The sequence below is a fragment of the Bos taurus genome, chromosome 4 (genome assembly GCF_002263795.3).
Source record: "Bos taurus isolate L1 Dominette 01449 registration number 42190680 breed Hereford chromosome 4, ARS-UCD2.0, whole genome shotgun sequence".
Taxonomy (NCBI): domain Eukaryota; kingdom Metazoa; phylum Chordata; class Mammalia; order Artiodactyla; family Bovidae; genus Bos; species Bos taurus.
Window position 1 is genome coordinate 37,162,301 of NC_037331.1, and position 18,762 is coordinate 37,181,062.

General features: G+C 34.8%; 1 protein-coding gene across 1 annotated transcript in view; it reads left to right on the forward strand.

The window, feature by feature from the left end:
- Positions 1–18,762, forward strand: part of SEMA3E (semaphorin 3E) — a 273,615-nt gene that overhangs the window by 195,543 nt on the left and 59,310 nt on the right. The window contains exon 5 of the mRNA XM_003585955.6: positions 14,799–14,892. Within this exon, the coding sequence (XP_003586003.2) occupies positions 14,799–14,892 (94 nt within the window). The remainder of the gene's footprint in view (positions 1–14,798; positions 14,893–18,762) is intronic.

Here is an 18,762-nt window from a genome sequence, read left to right on the forward strand (position 1 = left end):
GGATAGCACATCCATACCTGCTCAAAAATATAGCCATAATTATTTCACTAAATTTTATAGCTTTCTATTAAGCAGAAGCTAGGTTTCATAATCTAGACTGTGGTATCAATTACTACAAAATTTTATTTTCTTCAGCATTTTTTACATATAGATGCACCTGCTCTAAGTATTGTGTAATTTGTTTATGTAAAGAGATTCTAAATAAGCTACTTGAGTAATTTGTTATGGGATGCTATTTCAGTCTCAGTATAAGTTGAAAGTCAGGTCAATATGTAAATTCGAAGTCAGATTAACTGGCTGGTTCAGGCAAGAACTGACTAGACATATGTGATGGATTTTCTATCACATTAAACTTGATTTTTTCCCAAATCAGACACAGATGATCATAAGGTAAGTGAATCAAATCAGAACCCATGTTATAATTATAAGAAAACTGGCTGTGTGCATCTTTCAAATAATTAAAATACCAGCATTCTTAATCTTAGAACTACATATTTAATTATAATAGGGTACTTACTAATATGGCCTTTTATGATATTCCAAGAAACATTGCCAGTATTCAGCTTTTTATATTCTTAGGCTGTTTTGGCTTATTTCAATCCTTTGCAGTCATTATTCTTGTTGATCAGTGGATTGTCCCATATTTGTACAGTAGATACCTTGTTAAGTTGACACTTAAGTCTTTATAATATAACCCTAATAGTTTTGATAACTTCCTTTGCTTTCTAGAATGAAATGGTATTCCATGCCTACTTTGTGTATCTGTGACCCCAGAGCATTTTTTAAAGGTTGATTTTGTGATATTTTATTGATTTGTATAAATTTATTATAAATTAAGAAAAATAAAAGTCTTGTTTTTAGAGTGAAAAAATGTTTGTTTTCCATATAGAATTTTTCAAAATTTTCAGTCATATTATTTATCAGTCTTTCTTTTAAGCCTTCTGAATTTTGTGTTTTATTTTAAAAGTCCTTTCCCTGAATCCAAGGTTATATACAAAATTTTTATGTCTTTCTCTATTCCCAGTATAATCCAATTTCTTATGTTTAAATTGTTGATCAGTCTGGAATATGTCTACAGGGCGATAGGACATGAGGTAGTAATCACACTTTATTTTTTTCCAGATGGTAGTCCAGTTGTCCAAACACTATTTTTCGAATAATCCGTCACTTATCTATGGTGCTTTGAAATACTATCCATATTAATGTGCATTCTTATACCACTTTGACTTCTTATAATATAGAAGAAGGCTCTATAAAGTTCACTGTAGAACAACAAACACAAATTGCTGAATGAAATCAGCATTAGGCACTATTGGGTTGGATATAAAATATTTGGTTGCAAACCCTTGGTTTTGTAAGAGATCAGTTTTATTTTCATATATAGTTTTGTCATATATTCATATGTTCTAGTTCCTGTAGTTTCTCAGTGGCCTTTACACCCATTTTCTTCCTCTGATTGTCACAAAAGTTGTAGGAGATAACAGCATAGAAGTATTATTTCTTTTTTTTTTTACAAGTAATGAAATTGAGGTTGAAAGAGGTCTTGAGCTAGATCAAATCAGAACCTTTCTTATCTCCACTTTGACTTAACTTTATTTGGAAAGCATCTTCATTCTTATTCTAGTTCTTACTCCGATTCTAATTTTCCTTCTTCCTCTAAATTTTTTTTTCACTAATTTATGAGAAGAACATATCAGAGACCTTATTTCATTTCTGCCATTGAAATGATGTATGTGTCTAATATGATTCAACAATTACAATGTATTTATTATTGAAATTCAGTTAATATATTGGTTAATGAACAAAATTAGCCTACTATATAGTACTAGCAATCACCTGTTCATTTTTGTTAGCCATTGGTTAAATTAATATTTATTATTATTTAAAATTTTTAGACTTAAAAACTTGTACTAAAAAACTTAAAATAAAAACAGGTGTAGCTATGTCTCCTACCCCCACTCCCTGATTCTGACTAGCACCCATTTATTCTTTGTATCTATAAGTATCTAGAGCTTGTTTTCTTCTTTTAGATTACACAGTGAGGGAGATCATATGGTATTTGTCTTTATCTGACTTATTTCACTTAGCATAATGCCCTCAAGGTATATTCATATTGTTCAGTTCAGTCGTTCAGTTGTGTCCGACTCTTTGCGGCCCCATGAACCACAGCACGCCAGGCCTCCCTGTCCATCACCAACTCCCAGAGTCCACCCAAACCCATGTCCATTGAGTCGGTGATGCCATACAACCTTCTCATCCCCTGTCATCCCCTTATCCCCATCCTATCCTCAATCTTTCCCAGCATCAGGGTCTTTTCAAATGAGTCAGCTCTTCTCATCAGGGGGCCAGAGTATTGGAGTATCAGCTTCAACATCAGTCCTTCCAGTGAATACCCAGGACTGGTCTCCTTTAGAATGGACTGGTTGGATCTCTGTGCAGTCCAAGGGACTCTCAAGAGTCTTCTCCAACACCACAGTTCAAAAGCATCAATTCTTCGGCGCTCAGCTTTCTTTATGGTCCAACTCTCACATCCATACATGACCACTGGAAAAACAATAGCCTTGACTAGAATGGACCTTCGTTGACAAAGTAATGTATCTCCTTTTTAATATGCTGTCTAGGTTGGTCATAACTTTCCTTCCAAGGAGTAAGCGTCTTTGAATTTCATGGCTACAATCACCATCTGCAGTGATTTTGGAGCCTAGAAAAATAAAGTCAGCCACTGTTTCCATTGTTTCCCAATCTATTTGCCATAAAGTGATGGGACCAGATGCCATGATCTTAATTTTCTAAATGTTGAGCTTTAAGCCAACTTTTTCACTCTCCTCTTTCACTTTTATCAAGAGGCTCTTTAGCCCTTCTTCACTTTCTGCCATAAGGGTGGTATCATCTGCATATCTGAGGATATTGATATTTCTCCCAGCAATCTTGATTCCAGCTTGTGTTTCTTCCAACCCAGCATTTCTTATGAGGTACTCTGCATGTAAGTTAAATAAGCACAGTGACAATATACAGCCTTGACGTACTCCTTTTCCTATTTGGAACCAGTCTGTTGTTCCATGTCCAGCTCAAACTGTTGCTTCTTGACCTGCATACAGGTTTCTCAAGAGGCAGGTCAGGTATTCCCATCTCTTTCAGAATTTTCCACAGTTTATTGTGATCCACACAGTCCAAGGCTTTGGTATAGTCAATAAAGCAGAAATAGATGTTTTTCTGAAACTCCCTTGCTTTTTCGATGATCCAATGGATGTTGGCAATTTGATCTCTGGTTCCTCTGCCTCTTTAAAACCAGCTTGAACATCTGGAAGTTCACGGTTCACATATTGCTGAAGCCTGGCTTGGAGAATTTTGAGCATTACTTTACTAGTGTGTGAGATGAGTGCAATTGTATGGTAGTTTGAGCATTCTTATGCATTGCCTTTCTTTGGGATTGGAATGAAAACTGACCTTTTCCAGTCCTGTAGCCACTGCTGAGTTTTCCAAACTTGCTGGCATATTAAGTGCAGGACTTTCACAGCATCACCTTTCAGGATTTGAAATAGCTCAACTAGAATTCCATCATCTCCACTAGCTTTGTTCATAGTGATGCTTTCTAAGGCCCACTTGACTTCACATTCCAGGATGTCTGGCTCTAGGTGAGTGATCACACCATCGTGATTATCTGGGTCATGAAGATCTCTTTTGTACAATTCTTCTGTGTATTCTTGCCACCTCTTCTTAATATCTTCTGCTTCTGTTAGGTCCATACCATTTCTGTCCTTTATTTAGCCCATCTTTGCATGAAATGTTCCCTTGGTATCTCTAATTTTCTTGAAGAGATCTCTAGTCTTTTCCATTCTGTTGTTTTCTTCTATTTCTTTGCATTGATCACTGAGGAAGGCTTTCTTATCTCTCCTTGATATTCTTTGGAACTCTGCATTCAAATGGATATATCTTTCCTTTTCTCCTTTGCTTTTCACTTCCCTTCTTTGCACAGCTATTTATAAGGCCTCTTCAGACAGCCATTTTGCTTTTTGGCATTTCTTTTTCTTGGGGATGGTCTTGATTCCTGTCTCCTGTACAGTGTCACCAACCTCTCTCCGTAGTTCATCAGGCATTCTATCAGATCTAGTCCCTTAATTCTATTTCTCACTTCTACTACATATGTCAAAATTTCATTGTTTTTATGACTGAATAATGTAATACATACATATATGATTATGTTATATATATATATGTGTGGGTATACATATATGTTTATTTATAGGGATATATATATATATATATATATATAAAGTGAAAGTGAAGATTGTTTAGTCATGTCCAACTCTTTGTGACCCCATGGACTGAACCCATCAGGCTTCTCTGTCCGTGGAATTCTCCAGGCAAGAATACTGGAGTGAGCTGTCATTCTCTTCTCCAGGGATCTACTTGACCCAGGGATTGAAACTGGGTCTCTTGCATGGCAGGCAAAGCCATATATATATATATATGTGTGTGTGTGTGTGTTGTGTGTGTTTGTGTGTGTATACATATATATGTTTGTGTGTTTGTTGTTTGTATACACTACAGCATTATTAACAATAACTGAGATAATGGGAACAACCTACTTGTCCAATAGTTGAATGGATAACAAAATTGTTAGGTTGTTGCCATTATCTCGGTTATTGTTAATAATGCTTCAGTGAACATGGAAGTGCCTGTATATTTTTGATCTATTGTTTTTGTTTTCTTTAGATATATACCTAGAAGAAGAATTGCTGGATATACAGTAGTTTCACTTTTAATTTTTTGAGGAACCTCCTTACTATTTTCTATATTTGATGTACCAGTTTACATTCTTACCAACAATGCATAGGGTTCCCTTTGCTCTGTATCCTTGCTAAAACTTGTTATTTTTAGATTTTTTGATAATAGCCATTTTAACAGGTGTGAGGTGTTATTCTGGTTTTGATTTACATTTTCCTAAGGATTAATGGTGTAGGGATCTTTTCATATATCAATTGGCCATCATATATCTTTTTGGATGAATTTGTTTGTTCAGATCTTCCACACATTTTTTAAAAATCAGATTGTTTGAGTTTTTTCCTATTGAACTGTATGAGTTCTTTCTATGTTATATATATATATATGCTTATTATATATATATAGTCAGATGCTTTTTCTGAATTTATTTAGATGATCATATGACTTTTATGCCTCCTTTGGTTTCTGTGGTGCATCATATTGACCTCAAATGTTTGACCATTCTTATTTGATCATTTTAATGTATTATTGAATTTAATTTGCTAATATTTTGTTGAGGATTTTTGCTTCTAAGTTCATCAGGCATACTAGTCTATAATTTTCTTTTCTCATGCATTTGTCTGGTTTTGGTATCAAGGTAATGCTGGCCTTACAAGACAAATGTGGAAGAGGTCCCACCTCTTCTGTTTTTGAAATACTTTGAGAGGGGTTGGTATTAATTCTTTGACTATTTGGTACAATTTACCAGTGAAGCCATTTGGTCCTGAACTTTTATTTGTTGGGAGATTTTTTGATTATGGATTCAATATCCTTACTAGTAATATATCTGTTCAGATTTTCTGTTACATGATGATTCAGTCTTTGCAGGCCATATGTTTCTAGGAGTTTATCCATTTTTTCTAGGTTGTCCAGTTTGTTGGTGTGTAATTGTTCATAGTAGTCTCTTATGATTCTTTGTATTTCTGTGGTATCAACTGTAATATCATTTTTTCATATATTATTTTATTTCTTTGACTTCTGCTTTTTAAAATTAATGTATTTAAATATTTCTCAGTTTGGTTTATCTTTTTACAGAACTAGTTCTTAGTTTCATTGATCTTTTCTATTGTCTTTTTAGTCTCTATTTCATTTATTCCTGCTGTGATGTTTGTTATTTTCTTCCTTTCACTAACTTTGGTTTTGTTTGGTCTTCTTTTTCTAGTTTCTTGAGGTGTAAAATTAGATTACTTGAGACTTTTCATGTTTCCTGATGTAGGCATTTTCTCTCTAATCTTCCCTGACAGTTAGGCTACTTTACTTAATTTTATGGGATTTAAAAGGAGTAGCATGAATCTGCTTCCTAAATTCAATATTTTCTGAATGATTGGAACATAGGCTTCTGAAATGTCTGTGGAACTACTCAAATACACATCATCACAGTGAGGATAATGCAGTGAGGATAATGCTGCAAGAGATTTATAGCATAGGCCATGGGAGAAGTTTTGCTTGAAGTCTTGGGGAGTATCAGTGAAATAATTTTTCAGCATCCTTTGGTCATTATTAGGAGTTAGTATTGTAAAGAAAATGAAGGATAAAATTCTCTTTTCCCAAAGGGAAAGTGTAATCAGAGCTATGGATGTTTTTGATGCAAAAAATTTTAAAGATGTCAGCTCATACTGCTGGAGTTTTGATTGGATGGTGAAAATCATAAAGGATAAAGCATTTATCAAACTGTGAAGATTCTGAACTACCATTCTAGAAGTTAGACTTTATTTCATGATAATGAGGAGGCACTAAAGATTTTACAGAGGGAGAGTGACATGATTATTTTGAAGAAGATGATGAGGAAGATGTGGGAGACATGAGTGATGCTGTTTTCTAGTAAAAGCTTCAAGACAGCATTGTAATTACAATTTGAAGAGTATTTGCTTCTAGTACTCTTAGTACAGCCTACCATACAAATCCACTAGGCAGAGATATCAGCGTGGAATTTAAGATAATATTGGCATATGATGAAGGCACGTAGAATGAGGGGCAGAATGGAAGTAGTAGTTAAAGGATGCACAGAGGGGGGTAAAGATGATTTTGCCTTCAAATAAAGGTTAAAGCAAATCTTTTTAAAAAATTGAACACAAGACAGTTGAGTTAGAATTTTACTTAGATGTAGTACATAATTTTAAAAGATTTTAGTGTTTTTGCAAGCTATTCCAATAATATTTAAGGAAATAAAACCTTTGAACATGTAATTGAATAAATAAATACTTTTCTTCTTTAAAACAGTCTTAATATACATTTTAAACCTTGATTATACATTAAATATGAAAAAAAAATAGCCATGCCTGGCAACACAAACATACCCATACTCTCCTTTTACAGTGGCAGGTAGGGTAATACTGTCAAATAATATAGAACAAGAAGACACTCGTTGAGACTCGCAAAAACTCATCTTGCCTGTGATTCCTCACTTAGAAAGTAATATTTGTGAACAATACTGTTGACCCTGTCTTAGTTTACAGATTTATTTTGAGGATGAAACAATATATGGAAGAATATTTATTAAATTTTAAAGTATTTTACAAACATGCATCATTTTTGGGAAAAATGTAAAGAAAAAAGCAATTAAAATGCAAAATTAATAGCTTTAAAGTCAAAACATTTACTTACAACTTCGCAAAGAGTCAGACACGACTGAGCAAATGAACTGAAATGACTCACTCCTTTTTGCAGTTTTTTCAACTTACTTATTTAGCCTTTGAGAAATGTTTCATATTCTTTAATAAATGATTTTATTGCATGGCAGAAGAAAGGGAAAAAATAAACAATATAGTGAATCACATTCAAAATTAACTTGTGATACAGACAGTTGAATAGCTGTTTTTTTTTGTGAAGAATTTAAGTGCCTGTTATGCTATTTATTTGGGGGTATTTTTGTACCGAAACAACCTTTGTTGATGGATACATGAGTGTGAGTCTATATATTTTGCTTTTTTTTCCTATTAGAATAGCTAATAAAACAAGTGATTACTTGTTTTATCTTGTGTTCATAATGTTCTAATTTACTTTTGACATCTTTCAGGATATCTCAGTGGTGCTGAGGGCAAGAATAGTATTAGTTCACAAAGCTGATTTATTAATGAGGAAACTCTCATTTCATTTAATTGACATCATGTTTAACACCTGATTATGTAGTAACTCACACCTATTGATAGGAGCTTATAGCAGGATTTCTGGGTTTTGAGGGCTCTTCTCAAGACCTAAATGAGAAAACTCTCCTGGGACAATGTAGCCTTTATTCTTTACAAACATTTTTCAGAGAAACACATGCATCTGCACACGTTGGTAAGCTAGGTGTCCTGCTTTTTCTCTAGCACACAAGGGTCTATTGAAAAACTTCTCTGTGTTACGCTGAAACAAAAAGTGCTGCCCACATTGTTAATACCAGCGATGTCTTGTAAGTTTAAGCCGCGTAACTCAAGCAGAAATTCCAGCTGTTAAAACATAGATAATGGAAAGCCAGTATAAGTAGTGACCAGCATTCTCAGTAGGGTTAAACACCAGCATTACACATTACTTGAACCATAAACTCGATTGCTTTGGGGTCATTGACAAGGTCATCATGACTCAAGTTTTCTTGTTGGTTTGGGTGCTGCAGTTTACTTCATGGAAGAAAATTATGCTACTTGCTTCTTAGTATTTTATTGGATTGTACATTAAATTTAAGAGCACATTGAATCCTCAAAATAATGTGAAAAAACTTCATTCTTGAATTTGTAGCTAATTTTGAAGTTAGCTTGACCCATGCAAAACAAAGCAATGAAAGTTTAGAATTTGCCTGTTTTCTATCATAACATCAATACTCTTCTATCTATGGTAAATTTTTTTCCTTTTAAAAATTTACACATCTCAGTATAAAGTTGCCAAAATCATATATAGAATTCTGAGAAATTAAGATGACTTGGATCAATGTATTTTTCTGTTACATGTAACTTAAGACAAAGAAAGCCTTTCCTCTAAAATCATGGAGCATAATACCAATTAGTTCATTAAAAACTATTGTCAGGTTGGTTGTTAGATAAGAATTAAGAACTCAGTCTTTATTGTCATTTCAGTTTTGAAGTTTCATGACGATATACCACAGTATTAAGAGAACACCTTTCCTCATTAAAAAAGTCATGTGGAAAAGGGGAACCTTATCTAAGAAGTAACTGTACCTCCATGTCACACCTTCATAGTACTTCAAATTACATGCTGTCATTAATAAGATCTTTGAAGACAAAATAAGTTGTCTCTAGAATTCTTCAGTATTTGATATTATTTTTAATGACTGTCATATTACATTAAATTATATTATATTCATCCTAACCTTTAGTATATTAACCCTGGCAAGAGTTTATCATAAACTGTCAACATATTTCTGAAAATATATGATCTTCAATAAATAGCTGAGGAAAAAAAATATGTTTATTTTTCCTTTAGTTGTTTTAAAAATGTAGTCACGTTTACTAAAGCCAAAGGCAATCAAAATACAGAAAAAATAGAATGATGATAGTGCTGTATGCAAAGCCCCAAGAAAGCATATACAACATTGTATAACATTATAGTTTGTACAGATTGTTTAGTTTTCAATCAACGTGCCTATCCACAGCTATGTTTTGTGAATTGTTTTAGATCCATTAGAAAATAGACAAAGAGCACACAGCAAAGGAGATAAAACTAGAAAACATGAACAGTTGGGCATTTATTATGCGTAAGATATTTTATTTGATACAGGGAATCAAAGACAAATGTCATATAGGCAGTTTCCCCAAGGAGGCCTCACAAACCAGTAGGGAAGAGAATCAGACAATATAATACAGAGAAGTAAATGACATAAAAGAGGGATTTACATGATGCTTCAGGAGGACACAGAAAGGGAAAGAAATCAATGTTAGGGCAGGCAGAGGAGTCAGATCAGGATTCTTGAAAGTGATAAAATGCCCACACAATATGTGGAAAATGCATATTGTCTGTGCTGAATTTTTAATATTGTGTGGGCATTGATATCCTAAACACATTAACGAGCCCAAGTAAGATGAAAAAAACTACAAGCAATCAGAGTGGTTGGTACTCAGAATGTAAGAGGAGCATTTTAGAGGTGAAGTACTTTTGCATAAAGTCCCTATGTAAAAACTCTAAGGGCTTTAGACTTTGTTCTCTAGAGACTATGGGAAGTCAATGAAATATTTTAAGTGGAGAGTTGATAGGAGGAAATTCAGAAAGAAGTCTTTGGCTACAGAGTAAAGGATTAATGGCTGGGCCTGGGGACATTGCTCAGGAAGCTGTGTTAAAATTAAGGTGGTGATAAGTGGTAAAGGCATGAATTAAATAAGTGCCATGGTGTGGGCAGCAGCATCGAATATCACAGATAGATACAGTAAAAAAAAAAAGGGGGGGTGGTTGGAGAGGGAAAGTCTATCAGGGGTAATTTTATGAGACCAGTAGACTGATGAGGCTTGGGGTTTGTTTGTTTGCTACTTTGTTTTCTGTTCTAAGGCCAAGACCTGGCTTAGAAGAAATTGATTTTTTGAATAATTACATAATTAATGGAAACTGATTTTCTCCATCAGACATAAGGTGTGAGATTGTCTGCTGATTGTCAAGAGAGATCACAAGTCAGGCTAGCTGAGCATATAGCTACTCAAAGGAGTTATAAAAGGACATGACCAGGAAAACATATTAATACATTCCTTGGCAACTTTGAGGTCTGAGCTAAAAATCACTGATTGTAAATGATTGCTTTATATTTTTGAATGGTTTACTATAGCAGCATCACTATCATAGGTTTATAGAAATAGGGAAGGTAGACTCATGGATGAGATACTAGGGACAAAGTGAGAGCTGAATAAGAAACAGAAGATGAGAAGGGACCTTTATATTTTGGGGGGAAAAAAGGGTTTCAATTCTGTATTGGATAAAAAGTATTGTAATTAATCATGTAAAAGAGCTGGAAGGATGAGAAGCTGTATGGAACAATATCCTCATAGGAGCTTCATTTTTTTTAAAGGCTGCTATAACAAATTACCACAAATTTAGTGGCTTAAAATGAAACAGATGTTTTATCTAATAATTCGGTAGGTGAGAAGTCTAAAATGATTCTCCTGGAATAATATCAAGATGTCAACAGAAATGCATTCCTTCCATAAGATTTAGGAGAATCCATCTCATTCTTTTTTTCAGCTTCTGGAGAACCCCCCACATCCTTGACTCATGGCTTCCTTCTTCCATTGCCACAGCCAGCAATGAATGGCAGGTCTAATTTTCCCCACACTGCATCACTCTGGTTTGGTTCTTGGCTATCATCAACAAATCTCTATTTTTAGGACTCATATAATGACATTGGGCTCACCTGGATAATTCTTGGCAGCATCCCTATCTGGAGGTTCTTAATCATATCTGAAAAAGCCCTTTTGCTATTATGCAAAATGAGATATTCATAGGTTCCAGGCATTAGAACATGAACATGAGGCTCCATAATTATGCTGAGTATGGGAGCTATGACTTAATTAAGGCGTGGAGGCATTGAAGCCTGTTGTAAATTGAATGTGGTCTTAGCAGTTTACTTATCATGAAATGGGCTTCCCTGATAGCTCAGTTGGTAAAGAATTTGCCTGCAGTGCAGGACACCCTGGTTCAATTCCTGGGTTGGGAAGATCCCCTAGAGAAGGGATCAGCTACCCACGCCAGTATTCTTGGGCTTCTTTTGTGGCTCAGTTGGTAAAGAATCTGGCTGCAGTGCCAGAGACCTATGTCGGATCCCTGGGTTGGGAAGATCCCCTGGAGAAGGGAAAGTTTACACACTCCAGTATTCTGGCCTAGAGAATCCATGGATATGGGTATAGTCCATGGGGTTCCTAAGAGTTTGACATGACTAAGCAACTTTCACTATCATGAAATAAGGATTTCAGAAGGCATGGTGAAAAGTTTTTAGAGAAGCAATAAAACTAGACCAGAAATATAGTTTCAGTAATCACCTTATCTCCAGTAGAAATTAACTTTCTGAACTTGTTCATCATTTATGATTTGTTCAGTGGAAATCTCATACTTGTTACCAACAAAGAGTGATGTGACAAAAATAGGAGTTTTGAGTATGTTCGTAAGGGGCAAACCATTTTTAGGTTTGATTAAAGGCAATGACACCCCACTCCAGTACTCTTGCCTGGAAAATCCCATGGATGGAGGAGCCTGGTGGGCTGCAGTCCATGGGGTCGCTAGAAGTTGGACACGACTGAGCGACTTCACTTTCACGTTTCTCTTTCATGCATTGGAGAAGGAAATGGCAACCCACTCCAGTGTTCTTGCCTGGAGAATCCCAGGGACGGGGGAGCCTGGTGGGCTGCCGTCTATGGGGTCGCACAGAGTCAGACACGACTGAAGCGACTTAGCAGCAGCAGCTTTCACCATAGGCAGATTTTTTTGTTGTTGTTTTTACCATGTCATAAAATATTGATTAGGTGTGAGATAATTTTATCTTCTGACTTTTTCTGGCATTGCTTTGTCTGTTTAACTTCTCTAAATTGTCATCTAATTATGCTTTAAGGTTGTGACTGTACATAAGGTGCTCAGATAAAATTTACTGAGGCCACAGCTGCGATGAAACTATTTACCTTGTATCAGCAAACAACTGAATCAGTTGCACAGTTGTGTCCAACTCTTTGTGACTCCATGGACTATGTAGCCCGCCAGGCTCTTCTGTCTGTGGAGTTTTCCAGGCAAGAATACTGGAGTGGGTGTCCATTTCCTTCTCCAGGGCATCTTCCCAACCTAGGGACTGACCTATGTCTCTTGCATCTCTCTCACTGAGTGTCAGGTTCTTCACCAGCTGAGCCACTAGGGAAGCCCTCATCAGCAAACAAGGCTAAATTCAAAATAATGGGAATGTAAGGTTGTGTGTGATCATAGCCGTACTTAGACTCTCAAGTCATTCACATGAAAAATGTCAACCCTTCATTAGCTTTTATTATCAGTTATTTTAGTCATAGTATTATAACAGCCTTTGCTAAAAAAGAAAAAAAAACAACTGGGAAACACATTTTTGTTACAACTTCATTTAACTTAGTAATTAAAAAACAAAGTAAAAAGCAGGGATACAATATTATTGTTAAAGCACAGAGATTTAAATAATATTGACAGAATCTTATACTTCTAAAGAAAGGTATGTTCTGATTAATAAAAAACTATAGAACTTGTTGTACTATGTACTGATACCCTAATTTAGTAATTAAAAATGTTCATTTAACAACTAGCCAGGTGTGGGGACAGGGTCAAAGATGGTAGGGTCAAAGTGATAAGACAAGAGTTACAGAACTTTCAGGTGTTCAAAACAACTCTTCATTATTTTGTTACAAGTATTATAGACTTCAAACACACATTACATAGTCTTCAAATTTAAAAAGTATGTATCACAATTTACAGCTGGACATCCATCACCTGTACTAGCTTTGTTCATAGTAATGCTTCCTTCAGTTCAGTTCAGTTCCTTAGGCCCACTTTACTTCACACCAGAAGATGTCTGGCTCTAGGTGAGTGACCACACCATTGTGGCTATCCGAGTCATTAAGACTTTTTTTGTATATTTCTTCTATGTGTTCTTGCCACCTCTCTTAATCTTTTCTTAGCCATTTCTCTCCTTCATTTGCCCATCCTTGCATGAAGTTTCCCCTGGTATCTCCAGTTTTCTTGAAGAGATCTCTAGTCTTTTCCATTGTTTTGTTTTCCTTTACTTCTTTGCATTGTTCACTTAAGAAGGCTTTCTTCTCTCTTGCTGTTCTCTGGAATTCTGCATTCGGTTGGGTATGTCTTTCCCTTTCTCCTTTGCCTTTCACTTCTCTTCTTTTCTCAGCTGTTTGTAAGACCTCCTCAGACAACCACTTTGCCTTCTTGTATTTCTTTGTTCTGTAGACTTTGCTTCATTTCCAAAGACAAGACAAGAAGTTCATAGGGGTCAGGTGATCTCTGCACTTACTAGAAAAGTCTTGGAATGGCAGGATCAATGACTTTAGAATATCAGAGAGAAAGAGAAAAGTTGAATAAGAACAACAAGAAAGGGACAGGATAGATAATGTGGAGTAAATGAGCTGGTTATTGGGAAGTCAAGATGAAGTTGTAGAAAAGTGTATGCAACCTTCGTAGGGTCCTCAGAACTTTGGATTGTGTACAGATTCATGATTTATAGATGAGCAGAGCTATTTATAGATGCTGCAACGGGCAGTGTTGGCAACATTCTATTGCAAAGTAGTTTTTCCCTTACAAAATTTTATATATTGACTTTTATTGTCACTTTGTCAAACTACATTTTTTTAAACTGAAGGCACTTATAGCACACTTAATGAAAATCAATTATAGAAATACCCATTAATGAGAATTTTGAAATCTGAGAACACTTAGGAAAAGTCCTGTAGTTATACAATTACACTAGGAACCAATAAAGCTGTAATTTTCTAGAATATATTTTCAATATCTCATTTGTGTGAAATATTGTTTATAATATGGCATCAACTTCCACACATATATATCCCAGTGATTATTTATGTAGTAATCATTCTGTAAATTATTAAATATTAGATGTCTTTGCAAAGAGAATGTGATGAGGAATAAAAATGATTGAAAATAGATATTCCAAATTATTGACAGAACATGTTATATTCTTTTAGAGATTATTCAAAAAAAATCAATAATGGCTTTTGTGTAATAAAACCCATGTCCATGTTTATCAATGAGTCTCCTTTTTACTAACTTTTTTCCCCCCATCAAGTCTCCGTTTATTTGAAATATTTAAGTGACATGTCAACATAGCTAATACTGTGTGATGAAATGATGAAAATTGTGAATTTCAGCACCTGCATCCTTTTTGAGAAGAGTGATAAAACCACATGGGCCTTAAAATCCACATATTTATAAAATCCAGTTTGTTCCTAAATTCCTTGATGTTTCTCACTGGAGCCTTATTTACAGTACTTGTTTTGTAAATAATCAAGGTTGAATATATTTTTTTCTGAGAGATTAACTTCTTATTAAAGTTGGCAGATACATAATGGTTTTTCTGGTTTTCTGGACAGGCTCCCCTTTTTCACCTGGAATCGCACAGATCTGAGAGAGGAAGGGGCAGATGTCCCTTTGATCCCAGCTCCTCCTTCATCTCTACTTTAATAGGTAAATTTCATGGCTACAGACATCAGGTAGTATCATACTGATTATGAAACTTTTAGTTAGAGTCTTTGGTATTCCTTCATATACATTGCTGTTTCATAGTTATTTATTGGTGCTGGAATCAAGGATATTAATTTTCAAGCCATGTTCACTTGAGCTAGCTTTACTCGTGTAAGTACAGTGCTATGAAGTTACAGGGTATGTCATCCAGAAAACACAAATTGTCAGTACCTGATAGAAGGTGTTTTGTATTTTCATTTATTGTTCACAAAATACAATTATGTAAGTACTTTATAAAAATATAGATAGAGAAATTAAACTATTTTAACATATGCTATTCTTTCTGTTTTAATGATTCTTTATGGGAACTTCTAATAGTCTTTTCCTGGTGCCTTTCTCTGTATCAGTAGAATTCAGCAGAAAGTCATCTCAATTTAGAACTTGAGTCACTTATTTAGATTCCGGTTATTTTAAAATGTAAGCTATAGAGGTTGACTGACTCAAACTGTGTCCACATTGGAATAATAGAACAAAACTGGCCATGTCAGATCTAGTTTTCAATTGGGTTTCAGTTAAATTAGATGAGATTCATGAAAACGTCACTTAAATCTCAGAATAAGACTTTTTCTTTCCCCACTGATGAATCATCAAAATATGATCAATCAGTGCTTTATTTAGAGTTGATGCAAATGTTCCTGGATATTCTAGAGACAAAACATTCCCTGAATTTACTCCAGATAGTTGATTCTGATTGGCCTTGCACCCCATTCCCTCTACCCCACCATGCCTATCATGGTACTCACGTCCAAATAAGTACAGCTTTTATATATACGTATATTTACTCGTAGAACAAAAATCTTGTTAGCTTTAATCAGTAGGGATGTTTAATTTACTTGTTTCATAACGCATCTGCCTACAATGAGGGAGATGTGGGTTCAATCCATGAGTCGGGAATATCTCCTGGAGAAGGAAATGGCAACCCACTCCAGTATTCTTGCCTGGAAAATCCCAGGGATGGAGAAGCCCGGTGGGCTACAGTCCATGGGGTCGCAAAGAGTCGGACACGACTGAGCAACTTCACTTTCACTTTCACTTTATAATTTGAAAGACCTGTTAATGAGAATTTCACAAAGTAATTAGTTCTTCAGGAGCTTTAATAAAGAGTTATTTTTAAAGAATATAAAATTTTAAAGAAAATACTAAGATATCCTGAGTTCCTTGACTTACCCGTGTGTGTGTGTGTGTGTGTGTGTGTGTGTGTGTAAGCACAGTATGAAGAAGGGAGATTTTAAACACGTGAATAGAGTTGCTTAAGTCAGTTTGGACTTAGTTGGAATCAAGCCTTAAGAGTTCCACTTTTGGAGAATGCCAGATCCACAAGTGTTAGAAATTCCTAGTAGGTTGGCAGCATATGAATTAAAATATATGCATTTGATAGACTCATACAATTTTTCTAATGTTTTTATTGATTTTTGTCAGTTCATAGACTTAAGATTTGAATATGTCTGGAGAAATGAGACTGTCTTATCTTTCTTTTACCATACAAGATATCGCACAGAAGAGTCTCCTATGAATATTCTTGTTTAGTTGCTGACTCTTTTGTTACCCTCATGGACTGTGGCTTGCCTGGCTCCTCTGTCCATAGGATTTCTGAATGAAATATAAGTGTTCCTAAACAAACAAACCAAAAACAAATTAGGGGATAGTATTCACAAGAACCTTATAAAAGGTATTGAAAGTCAAAAATTACACAGTAGGCACTCCTTCTCTGGTAAAATCCTAAGACAATTAGAACACCATTTATTTTTAACATTTTTTTTTTAACATGGTTAAAAGTAACTTTTTTTTAGCCATCCTACCACTCTCCACTCAGCCTTTCTGAAGCTTGTTTATGCGTGAAACCAGAAATTTAAAACTGAATTTTTTAAGAGGGGAAATATTACTGGAGGGACATTTCCAAGTGAGTTTCACTGGACTTCCAAATCGAATTACACTATGCTATGTGAAGTGTTTGCCATCTGGGTGACTGTTTCACTTATTTAGAAGAAAAATCAAATCTTGAGAGTCCTCCAAGCTAAACACAAAAGTTATAGTATAATCCCTCCAAGGAGAAGAAATAAAAATATAATTCTTCTAATTTATCCACTAGCTTTCATCTCAAAGTACCTTTGAGAGATCATTCACTTACTGTGGATATGCAGCAGCCACTGGGGTGGAAATCTGATAACCTTTGTGAGCCAGCAACACTTTAAAAGACAGGAAGTAGAAATAATTCACTCAAATCAAAAAGCAGCAGGAATTTGAGTTGGAAAAAATGGAGCTACCTGAGTTGGAAATTGGCAGTCTCGGTGCAGCTTACTCTTGACAGGGAAAGAATGCATTAATGTGGTATTTTATGACCATATATGTTCTCTACTGTTGGGTTAAGACAGGACTTCAGCAAAAAGATGACCATGGTTAGACCATTTCTGCTTCTGTATTAATTATAGGTCACACTTAACTTTTAATGCCTGTTCACATTAAGATTTGCTTTCATGATTTAAAAAAAAACCAACAAAAACTCTGTAACCATACTCATAAAACTAACAAGGCCCTGAAAGAAAAAACATGCTCACGAATCAGAATTTCTCATAATATGTTAACTTCAGATACAAATTTCATTTTATTTAACTTAAATTCAGTTGACTTAAGATCACATGGAGTAAAAGCTTACTGAAAAACCAAATAAGGAATAAACATTATTTGCTAGGTGATAGACAAGTTAATGAACACTTTATTAAATTTACAGTCGAATTTAGAATGGAAACGTTAGTAACTGAAAACGATTCTGTGTGAAGCAAGATTTAAGGAGTAAAACAAGTTCCTTATTGAGCCGTGTTCTGTATGTTCAGAAGCCAACCAAGATGAAATCATACATTAATTAGGCTTGCTTTTTAAACCCTACTTTGGATTAGCATAATTTATCATGGTGGCATATAAATTCACATCACAGGTGCAATATTTCTGTATGTTTAGCCACATTTCCCCCCTACTATGATCATTAATATTACATATAAAAGGGTCTTAAATAAAAATCTGAAGGCAAAGCATTACAGTCTGGTTTTAAAAATAGTTTGTTGAAACAATGAATTACTTAGTAAATTGAATTGCTGTATTACTTGTCTGTACCTTTCGAGTCAAACAAAGATACTGAGAACTTACATTGCCACTGAAAATTATTTGCCTGCCACTAAAAATTATTAGGTTTGCTGGCTGGCCAACCAAAATTCAGGAAATATTTTCATTGTGTCATATGTCGTTTTGGTCAGGAAGTAAAACTATTAGCTGGCTTCTTTATTTTTTTTTTTTTTGCATCAGTTTACATTTGATGTAACATTGCAATATTCTCTTTATTAAGTAACTTTGGAATTTCTTTGATAGTTTGTCCACTCAATTCTATTGCTTTTTTTTTTTTTAATTTCATTCTGACTCAGATTTTTATTGCCAATTCTAGGTGTAATTTAATACATACCATACTTGAAGTGCCTAAAGTATGCTAATGTACATGTTACTAATGTTTGGGGGAGAACCACTTTGATTTGTCAGGTAACTTTTCACACTTTGCTTTGAAAGTGTTAGCTTTGTTGTTAGAATTTTTTAGGATACTTTCAAGTTAAAGACACAAATTTTATGTCAACAAATAACCATGAATATTTCACAGTCTCTGAAATTTTCTTTCCACACTTTTTACGTCCCATGTTACATTTTTCAGCAAATAAGATTATACAGGTTTATAGTACTGAGATTTTCTTCCCGCACTTTTATCATGAGACCTTTGTGGATATATCCCCTCGTTACAAATTCTGTAAACTAAAAGTCAATGTCGATTGAAGG